Source organism: Hordeum vulgare, chromosome 7H (genome assembly GCF_904849725.1).
Source record: "Hordeum vulgare subsp. vulgare chromosome 7H, MorexV3_pseudomolecules_assembly, whole genome shotgun sequence".
Lineage (NCBI taxonomy): Eukaryota > Viridiplantae > Streptophyta > Magnoliopsida > Poales > Poaceae > Hordeum > Hordeum vulgare.
The window spans coordinates 495,924,745-495,941,018 of NC_058524.1; the positions used below are offsets into that span (position 1 = coordinate 495,924,745).

At 44.6% G+C, this 16,274-nt stretch overlaps 1 protein-coding gene across 1 annotated transcript; it reads right to left on the minus strand.

Moving 5' to 3' along the window:
* Positions 1–12,757: 12,757 nt before the first annotated feature.
* Positions 12,758–14,620, minus strand: LOC123412856 (F-box/kelch-repeat protein At1g80440-like). Its single transcript, XM_045105802.1, has one exon. The coding sequence runs from the start codon at positions 14,117–14,119 to the stop codon at positions 12,962–12,964; it is 1,158 nt and encodes a 385-aa protein (XP_044961737.1). The 5' UTR covers positions 14,120–14,620; the 3' UTR covers positions 12,758–12,961.
* Between the last annotated feature and the right edge of the window lie 1,654 nt (positions 14,621–16,274).

Below are 16,274 nucleotides of genomic sequence, written 5' to 3' on the forward strand. Positions count from 1 at the left end.
CCTCACCATAGCACAAAATTTGCACCTAAAGCACATGAGGGTTTTATGCTTGGTTACGGGAAGGACTCGCACACCTACAGAGTCTTCAACACCTATCACAACTGAAAGTGCGTTATATCGACTAGAGGGGGTGAATAGGAGATTTGTAGAATGTCATCACTGAGTAAATTCCTTTTGAGGAAATTCCGCACTGATGACTAACTAACAGCGGAAACAGTAAAGGATGAGGAGTGCAAAGTTTCACTTCAGCAGTTTTTCAGGAAAAAGAATATGAAAACAGTTTGCACAGTATGCAGGCACGCAGAAAACAGATGAGGATTAACTTGCGTGAAGAATTTGGGGTTGAGGAATTTCAGAGAAAGTCTTCAGCAAATTCTTCAAACAGTGACAGTGGAAATCATCAACACATAATCTGAGGAATATAAAGAGTTGAGGAATTAGAACCCGTTTCACAATGAAGACAGTAGTTGATGACCCAGTTCCAACTGCTGTGAGAGTTGTACATCTGGTTTGGAGCGGCTTGGTATTGAAACCAAAAGACACACAGTCCCTACTGTATTCTCCTTGGGCTAAGAACACACAGACCTCGCCCAACACTCGTGGTAAGTCTTGAGGGCAGACTTCCAAACCCTCACAAACTTGGTCACCCGGCGATCCACAATTGACTGCTGGATTGCTCTAGACCATGACGCCTAACCGTCTGGAGGATGCACAGTTCTCAAAGGTAAAAGGCTTCTGTCCCACACAGGAACAACTTCTTCAGTGATGCTCAATCACTTGGTTCTCGGTTTGTGGTTTGGTGTTTGGGGTATTTCCTCACTGATGAATTACTCTCGAAGACTCTGAGGAATTTGGGTTGCTCTTATGACAAGTGTCAGTTTCTAACGGAGCAGCCAACCAACTAATGGTTGTGGGGGCGGCTATTTATAGCCTGGGAGCATTCCGACATGATTTGACATTAATGCCCTTAAATAATATGACCGTTGGTGTGGATAAGACCAATGATGTGGCGTGGCTATCAAAACGGTCAGGACCCTCAACTGTGCGAGTCCTCATGTCACTCATATTCCTCACTTGAGGCTTTTGGTAGGATTAGGCTTGGGTTGAGCATCATGAGGAAATTCATTCCAATGTGTTACCTCGACCCCCTTTAACAGTACGGTGTTCCTATTACTCAAGTGTGAAGAAAACAAAACAGAAATAATAAATCTTCATGCGTCAAAGTCTTCAGAATGGTTTTCTTCAGGACACACCAAATTCCTCAATTTCAATATCTTCATGAGGAATATCATTTTCTTCGCAAATTCTTCGCGATTCAAATCTTCAGCTTTAGACCAATTTCTTCAACCGAAGATATACATTTTTAGGGGTCGATATTCATCGAATATTTCAAACTCCTCAGCGACTTATAGATCATGTGTACACTCTATAACACATTAGATACTTAACCTATAAGTCTTCAAATCACCAAAATCACTAAGGGGCACTAGATGCACTTACAACAACAAGGTTGTTGAAACTTTAGATGTGCGGTTCGATGAAACTAATGGCTTGCAAAGAGAGCAATTGCCTCCTGTGCCAGATAAATTATCTCCTGAGGAAGCAATCAAGTACAAAGCTACTGAAGACATTGTTCCTACTGAGGAAATTGCTGAAGAAATCGTCCCCAACACTAATGAAATTCAAGAAGGTGCTCCTCAAGAAATTGCTCCAGAGCAAATTCCTCAACCTAGAAAAAAATCCTCAACTAGCTCATCCAAGGATTGCAAATGAACTAGAACTTGACAAAATCCTCGATGACATCAACACGCCAGGTCCTCTCACTCGCTCAAAAGCTTCGCACTTAGTTAACTTTTGTGGGCATTCCTCTTTTGTGTCTATCACATAACCCTCAAAAGTTGTTGAAGCTTTCATGGAACCTGAGTGGATTCAAGCCATGCAAGATGAACTTCTTCAATTCAAGCTAAATGATGAGTGGGAACTCGTCAAACGACCAGATCCTCGCAAGCACAATATCATCGGCACCAAGTGGATTTTCCGAAGCAAGCAAGATGAGGATGGTCAAGTGGTGAGAAATAAGGCACGACTTGTAGCCCAAGGCTACAGACAGGTTGGAGAAATTGATTTCGATGAAACTTTTGCACTTGTTTCTAGACTTGAAGCTATTCGAATTCTACTTGCTTATGCTAATCATCAGAACATTACTCTGTATCAAATGAATGTGAAAAGTGCATTCCTCAATGGTAAGCTTGAGGAAGAAGTATATGTTGCTCAGCCCCCAGGTTTTGAGGATCCAAAGAATCCAGACAAAGTCTTCAGACTCAAAAAGGCACTCTATGGCCTCAAGCAAGCCCGTCGGGCGTGGTATGATACATTGAAGGAATTCCTCATGAAGAATGGTGTCAAACCTGGTTCACTCGATCCAACTCTTTTCATAAAATCCTATGACAATGAACTATTTGTGTGCCAAATATATGTCGACGACATCATATTTGGTTGTACTGACAAACACTACAGTGATGAATTTGCTTACATGATGAGTGAAGAATATCATATGTCTATGATGGGGGAGCTGAAATTCTTCTTAGGTCTTCAAATTCGTCAACAACGCAATGGCATCTTCATATCACAGGATAAATACCTCAAGGATGTTCTGAGGAAATTCGACATGCATGAATGCAAACGCGCCAAGACTCCCATGCGTACCAATGGCCACCTCTGCACTGACGAAAATGGTAAAGATTTCGATCAGCAGGTATATCGCTCGATCATTGGCTCTTTATTGTATCTATGTGCATATAGGCCAGATATAATGCTTATTGTTTGCATGTGTGCTCGCTTTCACGCAAAACCAAAGGAATCACACCATAAGGCTATGAAGCATATTCATTGATACTTAGCTCACACACCAACACTAGGATTACGGTACCCTAAGGGCTCAAATCTTCATCTCGTGGGATATTCTGATTCTGACTATGCTGGTGACCGTGTGGATCGCAAGTCAAAATCTGGCACTTGTCATTTCCTCGGAAGATCATTAGTCTCATGGTCCTCAAAGAAGCAGAACTGTGTTTCTCTCTCCACTGCCGAAGCTGAGTACATTGCTGCTGGATCATGCTGTGCTCAATTGCTATGGATGAAGCAAACCCTCAAAGACTACGGGATCAACATGAAGAATGTGCTTCTCTACTGCGACAATGAGAGTGCAATCAAGATCGCATACAACCCAGTACAACACTCGAAGGCTAAGCACATCCAGATTCGTCATCGTTTTCTTCGGGACCATGTCCTCAAGGGCAATATCATCATCGACCATGTGAAGACTAACGATCAACTAGCAGATATTTTCACTAAGCCCTTGGATGAGAAAAGCTTTTGCAAGTTGAGGTGTGAGCTAAATATCTTACAGTCTTCAAATGTTTTGTGAAAACATGCACACATCCTAACACTTATGCCAAATTGATGACTTAGATGTGCAACACATGAAGAATCGATTTTCTTCAATCAATGAAGAATATAACTCTTAGTGTGAGGAAATTAATAAAGAACTTGGTTCTGAGGGCCCTACGGCAATTGTACGCGGCGCCTGAAATCATCATTCTTATACGGTGGGGTCACGCCACCACCCAACTTTGAAATTCTTCAAGCTCCTTTTCTTCAAAGTTGAAATTCATCACCCTGACACTTTGTCACAAAATCCTCAAGATTCTCAAAATCTTCAAAACGTTTGATGATCTTCATTTGCCTAGATATATATAGAGAGAGACTGTGATTTCAAAGTCCTTAACAGCATTCACTTATAGCTATATCTTCAATTTGATATTTCATCTAAGTGAATGTGATCGGACCCGACTCCCCTCTATGCTATACTCAACCCAGTCTATTCAATTCTTCATATGCGCTCTACTTGAAACTTGTTCAAAAACCTCACTGTGCCCTTGTCAACTGAGGATTTTGCAACGAAATCCTCAAATCTTCAAAAATGAATTTTGTATCGTTACACAGCAACTGAACCCACTTCCCACGATCGGATAAGCACGATCTCCGCCGCTTCAGTCGTGGGCTCCACATGTCGTGCGGAGACGAATAGGCAAGTGCAGTTCGGTCCGAAAGATTCGCCCGAACAGTTTTTTACCTCAGCTATAAATAGGTCCTTACCCCCCTTAGTTAAAACCCTTCGTCCTCTCGTCACCTCTCCGCTCAAGCTCAAACCTAGCGCCACCGCTAGCAATCTCGTCGCCCGTGAGGAACAGCTTCACTACCTCGCCCTCGCCGTTGCTGAACTCACACCGGAAGCGGAATCTCTTCCTCCGCCACCGCCGTAGCTGACTTTTGCCACCAAGTGAGGGCGCAGAAGATCTGAACCGAAGAGCTTCTCACTTTTACTGCTCCCGTTCTTCGTGTTCTTTGCTAGGGGTAATTAAAATCTTATTTTCTGCCTCTCTTGATCTACTATTTCACTTTAGCTTCACGAAATCTGTTTTTTCCTCGGTGTCTATCACCCTCGCACACTCATTCCTCAAACACTTGATGAATTTCACTAAGCCACTCAAATTTTTCATGAGACTCCTCAATTGTGTAAATTCTCGAATCTGCACAACTCTGGAACCCAAGATCAGAATGCTTAGTCAAATTCCTCAACCCACTCGTCAAATTCCTCAACTTCTAAAAAAAATCAATTTCTTCAAATCTGAGAACGCATATGACCTCTCCAAATTCTTCGCACCCACACTCTATTCGCACGTACAAAATGGCAGCTGATGAATCACTAGGTTCTCATCAACTTAACTCATTTGCAGCGTTCCTCTAAGAAACTTTACCAGTGTCATGAGAATCTTCAAGAGTGCAAATTCCTCAGCAAAAGCCTCAGTTGAAGAAAATGGAAGATGACAGAAAGAAAAAAGGAGGAAAGAAACTTGAACAGAACACTGCAGCTGATATTCCTGAAGAAATATATGTTGATTACTGCACTCCTGATGAGGAAATATATGGCAAAGAAACCATGGCAAAGCGCAAGATAAGGCTTCGGAAAATCGAACGCGGGTGGACAAAGGAGTGGAAGGAATATCGCTATGTAACTCCAAAATATGCGAAGAAATTCGGCCTCAAGCCACCATGCAAGAGGCCTCCTCTGGGTAATCAATAGACTGCACATCCCTCAAGTGTTGAAATAATTGAGGATTACCCTGAGGAGAAAGAGAAACATATGTCTAAGCTACAGAGGAAAGCAGAAGCTGCAGTGAAGAAATTCAATGAGGACTCTGTTGCTACTGCCACTGCCGCCACCTCTTTAGCTGCTGAAGCATCTGGTACAGCTATTCCTCAGAAGAAGACTGTGCCAAATAAACCAAAGGCCTCAGTGCCAAAAGAGCAATTGCCTCAAAAGGCTGCACTAGTGCAAAAACCTTCAACAACACCACAGTCCTCATAGCCCAAACAAAAGCAGATAGTTAAGCATCAACCTGCTCATTCCAGCTCCTCAGTGCCATCTGCCATGAGCTCTGCTACAAAGTCTTCACCAACTCTTTTGAAGACTAAAATGACTGTTGGAAGAGGCATCAGGCCCAGTCCAAGCAAAGTCATCAACATTCCTTCTACATCAGAAGGAATTGAGGAATTCGATAATGAAACTCTTCAAGCAATCATCAGAAACAAGCAGGAACGAGTTGCACAAGCCTCAGACAGCTCTATTCCTCTTACCATGGACCCCAAGGTTCTGCTGGATTTCATCAATGTTTGGTATGAAAATTCAAATACTCTCATTGATGACTTGAAGCTTCCCCTAGTCTCATCACATGGTTGCCACATTCATCAATGAGGCAAAATGGAAAGAACAGCAAGCCAAGCAAGCAAAGGCTGCTAAACTGAAGAAGGAGAAATTCCTCAACCAGAATCTCCTCAATCTGACGCCTGAAGCTCTTGTTTCAACCCAGGCTGAACTGAAAACCTTGACAGATAAGTACACGAGCCTATCTGATCGTCAAAGTATCAAGGTGAATTTCATCAAGTTTGCAACAGATGTAGTTGATGAATACAACAAGAAAGCTGCTCCTCCTGTGCAGCAAAAGCTACCTGAGTCTAGCTATACGGTTCAGCTAACAAAATAAGATGAAGCCGATGAACCTGCTGCTGAGGAAATTCCTCAAGATATTCCAGCTAATGAATCTACTCGAGCTGAAGAAAATGGTCCAGCTGAAGAAAATGCTTCAGCTGAGGAAACTGCCAGGAGTGTGTCTGCACCAGCTCCTAAAGAAACAATTCCTTCACCTCAACCTCAAAGGTGAAGAAGATGATTCCGTCTGCATCAGACGTGAAGAAGACCAAAGTTGCTGAGAAATAAGCAAAGAATAGAAAAGCTTCAATGACCTCAGAATCCTCAGAGGCCAAGCGCCCAAAGGTCACTCAGACAGAATCTTCAACTGCCCCAGTGGATGCTACGCCTCTGAATGTAGCTCCATCCTACTCATTGGTTCCCTTCGGAGTTGACTATGTCATTCTTGAAGAGGATGAGGAAATGGAAGATGCTGAAGCTGAAGAAATCATGGATGAGGAAATACAAATTGATGACATTCCTCAACCCTCCATTCCTCAAAAGACCTCTGATGAAATTGAGTGCACCACTCCATTTTTTCATGATGACTTCTAGGAAGAGACTCATCGCTCACCAAGGTCTACCCAAATCCCTCCTACTCCTGCTGCAACAAAAATCCTCATGGGATCTGATGGGAAGACCTTCCGTGAAGAATCTGCTTAAGGATCAACTACATTAGTTGAAGATAATGCAACAACCAATGCTACAACTGCCTCCTCCACCAAGAAAATTCCTCAAACAGGGGAAAATCCTCAACCTAGAGAAAAAGGTCAGAATGAAGAAAATGCTCCTGCCCCTAATACCGAAACTGATATTGTTGTGGTCAACACAGAAACATCAATGATAGTAGCTCCTCCTCAAGAACAGCAGCATAATCTTCAACCGCAGCAAAATCAGCCTTTTTCAAGGAGGCCAAAGTTTCAAAAGGAAGCAGTCTATGAAGAACTTCACAGGCGCAAATCCGTATGATAAGCTTCGCATTAGGCACCGGAAATTTTAGACGAGGCATCAGCTTAACTACTATTCCTTTGTGCTCTATGGGAGGAACAAAATATTTCAACACAAGCATATTCCTCACTGTGACATGGAAGAAATTCCTTGCTTCACTCCAGTCCTCAATGTTCTTCACAACACTGGACTGCTGGCTCTCTGCACTGACATAGGTGACTGGAACTGTGACATAATTCTTCAGTTCTACGCCACTTTGCATATCTTTGGAGACCCGAAGGATGTCAACACTTGGGTGTTGGACTGGATGACTCAGCACACGCACTACAAAGCGCCTGCCACTGAATTGCTTCGTGCGCTTCCAGTCTCAATTCCCTCAGAAAATGGAGTGCTGATGTATGATGAACGTGAGCTGCCCAAGAGACTGATGAAAGTCCTCATGAAGCCTTTGGCCAAGAACCAACCTCCTAGGACTCGCTTTCTGGTTCAAGACTTGAAGTATGAACCACGAACGGTCTACAGAATCCTGGCCAATGTCATCGCTCCTGGCCAAGGGATGGGCTTGGAGCAAGGTCAGCGCTCAGCCGTCCTATAGCATGCTCCAGAGCATGCCTTCGGTCGACATGATGATGCCCTTGACCTGCTCTGGCACGGCCACTAATGCCCTTTAGCTACAGAAGGATTAAACAAAGGGGAGCATGGGATGTTGTGGAGGATGGCTAGGAGAGAGAGAGAAGAGAGAGAAGTGAGAAAAGAGGTTGTCCAGAGGGGTGCAAGTGGAGTTTCACCCCTTAAATCATGGATATAGCCATTAGGGTTGACCTTGGAGATGCTTTGGGCCTCTTTGAAGTTGTGGTAAAAATTTGGGGGCAATGGGAATAGCCTTGGGGGTCAAAACAATGACGTTTGCATTCTGCCTCAAGGTGTTTGATGGAATTTTGGGCAAGATCACCTTGTACACTTGTTGTGATATTTAACAAGATCAAATGGTGGGAATAACTGGGCTTGATCACCAAGTTTGGGCTCATTTGGATAAAGTTGGCAATGCAAACACAGAAAATCCTAGAAATCAACAGAATCAGGTTTCTGTAGATCTAGCTGGGAAAATCAATTCGCACAAATGCACAACTTGGTGTAGAATTCTTATTTGTAAAATGTTTACTTTAAACCGACTGATCTTTTCCTCTCGTAAACCTCCTCCTCCACTCGATGTGTGTCCCTGTGGGGGATCACCCACGTCCTCCCCGGCGGCACATTCGTGTTCTATTGTTCTTTCTCCCCTTTCCTCATGCATGACCAGCCATGGGGGCGAGCTCCCAACAGGATCCCACGCACTGCTGCCTGGGTTGCGATGGAGCTTCAACCTACGACTGCTGATGCTGCGACAAAGCATCGGCACGTGGTGCTACCGCACGAAGCTGCGGTGAGGCATCTAGCCGGAGTTAGACGAGACGCCACCGTGTTGCACTGAGGATGCCGTCTCTGGTGCCACCAAGGTAGAGCTGCAATGCAACCATATCGTGTTGTGACCCAAGGATGTCGCGGAAGCGGAAGCTTCAATGCAACATTCATGGTGCTGCTCGCCGACGACGAAGCTTCAACACAACATCCATGGGACTGCCCGTAGGTGATGAAGCTTCAATGCAATGTCTACAGTGTTGTTCGCTGACAATGAAGCTTCAACGCAACAACCATGGTGTTGTCCGCCGATGAGGAATCTTCAACGCACCATCAACAATGCTTCAACGCAACATCCATGGTATTGTTCGCCGGCGACAAAACTTCAACGCAGTATACTCCATGGAGTACATGGCACTCGACGAAGCTTCAATGTGACACCGATGGTGCTTCAACGTAGCAGGTGTTGCTCGCGGGCGTTAGAACTGCAAGGGTTGTATGTTGTTCACGGATCTAACATGGGTTCAGTTAGAAAAGTTGGGGAAGATGGAAGCCATGATTGAAGGAGGAAGCAAACGACTCTAATCAATCCCAACGATGCGAATCAGATGGCTTGTTAGGTGACTGATCTTTGTCAAAGATAAGTTGGTTGATTTGTAGTAACGGCCTTTTTATTTGGGGTCTCGATTACTCGTGCAAAGTTTGAGAGCAATTGGAGAAACTTGGCAATGTAGAGTTGCTCAATTTTTGTTCTGGACAGAGGGAGTTTTGGAATATTTTGGTGAACCAAACCAATTTTGATTGATATGAAACTTCGAAAGATCAACACATATATCATGTGTGACTTGCTAGAATTTTCCTGTAATTTATTGAGAATATTTCTTATGGAAATATTTCAAAAGCTTGAAATAGGCAGAAAAGGTTTTGAGGGGTTTTGTCCAACATTTTGAACATGACCATGTGTTGAAACTCTTATCTATGGAAAATATATGTCCTTTGAGTTTCTCTAAATTTTCTAAAAAAATTTTGAAGCAATATTATAATTTTCCTCCATAAAAGATCATTTCTATCCTTAGAAAGAGGTATTTCAATAAAGTAGGAAAACAACTTCTAAAACAATAATTTTGTAGTTTTGGGAAGTCTTTTTGATAATAGGACCCAAATAAAATATTTGGGGCAAAACATTCCTCCAAAATTGAGGACATGTATTACAAATGTCAACTCAGGGGTTTTTCAAGTCTTAAAATAAATAAATGTATTTTGGGTCAAAATAATACTTTGCAAAAATATTTTTAGGTCCTATTCACATGGTATGATTATTGGGCAAGCATTTGGAGAAAGAAGATGAGCATTGAGAGAGGGAATAGTTTTTGTGAATAAAAACTCAAATAGGCAAACAAGCACCAACCAAATCATTCATCACATGCACACACAAGAAGTTTTAAATGCTTCCAATTTTTATTAAAAATCACATTGTGGCAAAGTGGTACAAACACAGGGTGTGACGGTTAGGAAACATGTTCTAAGGCTATCCGACATTGGGGAATTTGAGAATTCATAATCTCTGGCCCTTATGACAACTCGTGACAACACATTGTTTGGTGTGCCTCGTCCAACGGTCATATCAGCCCCTCGGGTTGCGAACCTCGCTATAAATAGATTGTGCCCCCACCATAAGTGGGTTGGATGCTATGGTGATTCAAGACAAGTTGCCTAAGAAACTCGTCATCCTAACGAATTTAAGTGACCCTAAGTGAGGAAAAACAAAGATCCTAATAGCAACGTGATTGAGCATCACTAAATGAAATGATAAAATTTCACTCGAGACTTGTTACTATTGAAGGTCGGGCATATTCCAGACAATTAGGTTTTCATTCAGAGCCTCTAGCCTATGTATTGGCTGAAGAATAAGTTTGTGCATGTCCGAAGATCACAACAAGATCACCTCTGAGTGTTGGGTGGGTTCTATGTGAACCTAGCTAAGAAGAACAGGGTGAATACTTTCGAGTCTTTGGAGCTCTAACTCAACTCCTCCAACTGAAGTAGAGTTGTGCCAACGATTTGAATTGGGTCAACAAATCGTGTGTCTTCATCAAGCTAATTGGTTTCATTTCTTCACTATAATTTATTTAGTGCAAATTTCTTCTTGTGACAAATTTGATCCCTCATTTCTCTGTGAAAATTCTTGTTGAATACTTCTCTATTTTGTTGCTTAGTTCGATGCTTTGTTTTGTATTTAGTTCTGTTGTGTTGAAGTGTGTCACTGTTTTTGTTAGACTCGTCTATCAATTTTGTTACTTAGTTATCATATTATCTTGAGTTATGTTATTGTTGTTTCATTTATGATTGCATGTTTACTTCAGTTTCTAGTCGCATAGCTTAACTTTTTATTCAACACTTGCTCAATATTTCTTCATATTGCTTGTGTATTGTTCATGGTTACTCTGTTTTTCTTCAAAGAGTTGGATTTTTTGAAGAATTTATTGTAATCTCCCATTCACCCCCTTCCCTGCGTCGATTATCCTGACCTTACAGAAAGTGAGGTTGTAGACTATTTGCAACACATATACGAAGACCTTTTGAATTGCTCGATAGTTGAGATCTACCTTTTCGTTCCTCGTCTATCTGGAATCTTTTATCCCCCCTCACCTTCCCAACCCCCGCACATGCATGGTAGTTGTTTAAATGTTTTAGATTGCTTACATTTTCCTTGTTTTTAAGTTGAACTATGTACCTCCTTTGATTCATATTAACTATCGTTGCTTTATTACAAGAATAAAATTTAAGGCTTCTTCGATTCAAAGGATTAGCAAGTTTTCTCCTCGCAAATAGTGTTCTAGTAGGAGGACTGAGATGCAACATCAAAAGGACACCCTTGCACCACTCTCGACTATTTGGGAGATTTGGAAACATCAAAACCCGGTAGTCCTTGATGACAAGACACTGTCCACAACTCGGGTTCTACACAAGATCACCTCTGAAGCACGTGTATGGAAGCAAGCAGGACTGCTCGAGACGAACTGGGATTCATTCTTTGTGGGTATGACAAGGTGGACGGACCATGGTTAGTTAGCTCGTAGCTTAGGTGTATCTCACGTGATAGGAGAGATAATTTTCTTTTTTCTCTACAAAAAGAGATACATGCAATCGGGAGAGGGATACTTTTCATTTTTTAAAGGGTTAAAAAGGGAATTACATGTAATTACAATAAATGTACCTTACATTATGAAATTTTATCAAAAGACAAATGGGAACCTTATATAAAGAAACGGATGGAGTATGTTACACATGCTTGTGCATATTATAGAGAGAGAAATTAGCGAGTTTTGGAGGATTCTAATCCTTAGAAAATTTCCTATGTTAGTTTGTTGATTATTGCAAATCGTAGAAAAAGAATTAGGATTCATTTACACTACATTTCATAAGAAAAAAATTCATTCACTCCAACATTTGAAAGATGTTAGTTTTCTCTGCGCACTATAAAACATCATCAAAATCCTATAGTATTGAAGATGGCTTGTCACTCTACCTCTACAGTTTTTCTATTCCCGCCTTTTGGAAATCTTCGGAATCAAAGGGACCCTTAACGAACCCATCAAATCCTTCTCAGGTCCAACCGGGCGTGGTAAGCGTATCGAATTTCAGAATCATAGACGTTCTATTGGCTGCTGCAGTGCTCCGACCCCTTCTTTAGTTGGGACCGTTTTTAATTTCAGCGTCACAGACGCTCTATTCTACTCCCTCCGTTCCTAAATATAAGTCTTTTAAGCGATTTCACTAAAAGACTACATACAGAGGAAAATGAGTGAATCTACACTCTAAAATATGTCTATATACATCCGTATGTGGTCCTCTAATGAAATCTCTAAAAAAGACTTATATTATCAAAACCGAGGGAGTACTGTACATGGTTTCTGAACATACAGGGAGCCAAAAGTCATGGTTCAGCGCGAGCATGAACCCAAAAGCCACATCTGGAGTGAGAAGGCGACAAAAGGTGGTTCGAGTCTTCGAGATTCGATGAAAACGGGCACCGGCGTCCTTCCAAAATTAGGATAATCCGCTGCAGAAGCTTCCCAACGCTTCACTCTCCAAAAGGAATCTGGTCTTATGAAGGACACAGAGCGAAGCAGGCCGCCTTTTGCAACGACATGTTCTAGAAGGCCCATCAATGCTCCGGCGGAACAGAACAAACAGAAAACAGCACCAATTTGGTCGGCGTAAAGCAGCTCCAGCGTCTTCTCACCGGCGATCGACATCTCGTCTCGTGGCATCCAAAATCGAAAACAGAACCGCCATCCTATCACTGAGCTTTGTTCATTGCAACAATCTTTCTGCACTCGTTTAACCGTCATCATTTTCGTACATGGTTGTTGGTTGCTATGAAAGCTCGAGACATGGCGCGGAAAAACGAGGCCCTCGTCGGCGCGCGTTGATGCGTCATATACGCATAAATATACCTCTATATACACTATCCATAGTTCTGTACACAGGCTTCAGTGATCACATCATATGTGGAGTGGATCAGATCTCTAGGAAGCATGCGGCCTGAACGTGCCCCGAGAACTCTGGCGGTGCCGAGGCGCGCGTCCAGGACGCGGTCTTGCCGGCCTCGTCGCGCAGCATGTACACGGTCTGGTCGCCTCCGTGGCAGCCTGAGCCGATCACCACGACGCGTCCGCCGGGGATGGCCGAGACGGTCGACGCAGTGCGGGCGTCCTCCGGCACGGACGCCACCGTGCGCCAACCCGCCGAGGGGCCGCCGTCGCGCGCCACGAGGTTCCCGTCGCGGAGCATGTACATGCGCTCCGCTCCCGGCGCTACACAGCAGGTTCTCGGGCACGCGCCGTCCTCGAGCAGGCCCTCCTGGACAGTGCCCCAGGCCGCCGTCACCGGGTCGAAGGCCTCGGCAGAGCCAGCGAACCGCCCCTGCGCCTGCGTCGGGTACCCGCCGACGACCAGGAACCTGCCGCCGACGCAGAGCCCGCGCGGCTCGTCGCGCTCCTCCGCCATGTCCGGGAGCGCGGCCCACGCGTCGGAGTCCGGGTCGTACGCGAGCGCCGACCGGAGCGCGTTCTTCTCCTCGTCGTGCCCGCCGGCGACGTATACTGCCCCGGCAACGGCCGCGGTGGCGAAGAACGACCGGCGCGGGCCCGGCATGGGCGCCCCGCTCCGCCACGCGCCTGTCAAGAAGTCGTACACGTACACCGAGTCCGTCGGCGCCCACGACTCCGGGTCCCACCCGCCGACGACCACGAGCCGCTTCCTCCCCTGCGCGCCGTCCACCGCGGCCACCTGGCAGAACAGGGGCAGGCTCCCGGTCGGGCCGGGCAGCAGAGGCAGCGGGGCCCACCGCCCCTCCACCGGGTCCAGCAGCACCGTCCTGTAGTTGTTCGCGGGGCCGCCGTTGGCAGCCGACGCCGACGAGTGCTTGTGCGCCGGGCCAGGCTCGACGCGCTCGGGCTGCGCCTGGACCATGGCGAGCACCGGGCGCGCCAGCCCCTCGGCGCGGCGCAGGCGGCCGTAGCCCGGCGACTCGACCTCCTCCTTCCACTGCCGCGAGATGCGGCGCACCGCCGGCAGCTGGTCGAACCCCACCCGTATGAGGCACTCCCTCGCCACCTCCTCCGGCAACCCCGGAATCAGGTCGGCCATTGCTGACGCCTCAAAGCAGCTGCTCATCAATGAACTTGAAGTGAAGTGAGCAAGAAAAGAGTGAGAGCGTGCTTGATCTGCTGTGTGCGAGAGCTGTGTGCTGATGTTCTTGTGTGCGGCGAGTGGCGGGAGTGGCGCGCCATATTTATACAGAAACAGAGGAATCGTATGGGACTGGGGTGTGGTGTGGGGCCGGGACGGTTTGGAGCTTATCGTCGCGTACTTGCGGGAGGCGGATTCTTCCAGATCTTTTAGCGGCGTCGCGGTCTGTTGAAAGGGACGACAGTGTCGTGGTGCAGCAAGCGATCTGTATGTGGTATGGCGGCGGTGCAAGGGAAGGGATAAGGTGGATTTTCTCAAGGTTTATCGCATGCAATCCTAACCTGGATCTTATTTGTACCAGACGCCTTGCAGAAGCTCTTTTTTTTTTGGTAAGGTTTCCAGTACTACTATCTGAGACAGATTTGCGCCTTCCCAACTCCCAAGCAAAGCCGTCTGGAGGAAATCTCGATACAAGTAGAGAAGTGGAGATGAGGAGGCGTGCGGTGTGCGCATGAATATACAAGTAGACTACTGGTGTTTTACGAGTATTGTGATGAAGAAACGATATCCCTGCAAAATGTAAGCTAGCGAATTCCAATTGGCGTTTCCTTCCAACAAAGCAGCTGCCGAACCGAGCTCGTCTACGGATTGATCCCAAAGCCGTGGCGCCGGGCAACCAATGCGCAAGGCCCACGTTGGCCTGAAAAATCCGTGCGCTGCTGCATGATTACCTTGTCGGCTCGTCCCGCTCCGAACGGATAGATTCTCCGTCCGAGTCAGCCGCGGCTCACGGTTCCTGTTCCCTGCAGCAGCAGTTTCCGCCGCATTCCATCGCGCCGCAGCCCGCAGCTGATTTGAGTATAAGGCTGGTTGTAACGGGAGTATCGTATACTCATGCATATGATACTAGTGTATGATACTACATTTGTAATGCGTAGTATCATGTGCTAGTATCATAGAACGGTTCATTTATTGTCATGCATAACACATAATAGCATAACATTTAATATGATACAGTATCATAATATGATACTCAATCCTCATTTTCTTCATTTAATTTCATGCCACCTCATCAAATATGCCTAGTTGGCATGCATGATACTTCCTCCGTACCAAAATATAAGTCTTTTAAGATATTTCACTAGGTGTCTACATACGGAGCAAAATGAATGAATCTATACTCTAAAGTATGTCTATATGCATCCGTATGTAGTCCATTAGTTGAATCTCTAGAAATATTTATATTTAGGAACGGAGGGAGTACTACTTATGATACTCCCATTACAACCAGCCTAAGGCTGGCCATAGTAAGGGTATCATAGCTAGTAACATAGTCTTGGGACTAGCAAACATGCTGATGTGGTAAGTAATTAAAGAAGAGAAAGAGGATTAGAGTAACATAGGTAGATACCGTAACATGTTAAATGATATACTACTATGTGTCATGCATGTCAATAAATAATATCACATATGATCCTAGTTTATGATATTATGCACTATGAAGGTAATATCATACTCGTATACAATAGTAACATATGCATATGTTACTCTCCACTATGAGCAGCCTAAGGCTGGTTGTAATGGGTAGTATCATACTTCCTTCGTCCGGAAATACTTGTCCTAAAAATGCATATAATGAATGTATCTACAATTAAAATAAGTCTAGTTTCATTCATCTCTAGGACAAGTATTTGTGGACGGAGGTAGTATACTAGTATCATGCATATGATATTAGTCTATGATACCACATTCGTGATGCATAGTATCGTATGTTACTAATAGCACATCATTTAATATGATACTCAACCTTTCTTTCTTCATTTAATTGTATGTCATCTCATCAAAATTGCCTAGTTGTTATTTATGATACTACCTATGATACTTCTATTATGGACAGCCTAATATTTTAGAATTTTGATTTGAGTGAGTATAAATAAATACACTGACAGTGGGACTGCACGAGACGTCCATGGAATCGGGCCACGTGTGCGGTCCGGATGAGATAGCCATGGAGTTTTTTATGAGTTTTATTAAAACACTTACGCTTGAGGTGACGTGTGGCGTTTGGACTTTGGTGTTAGAGAAATCCTACTACTCCTACTGTACGACAATTTGGCTCTCGCCAACTCGCCGTTATGTG

Excerpts from the sequence above, each read along its gene's own strand:
- LOC123412856 (XM_045105802.1), bottom strand. The coding sequence starts at position 14,119 with ATGAGCAGCTGCTTTGAGGCGTCAGCAATGGCCGACCTGATTCCGGGG.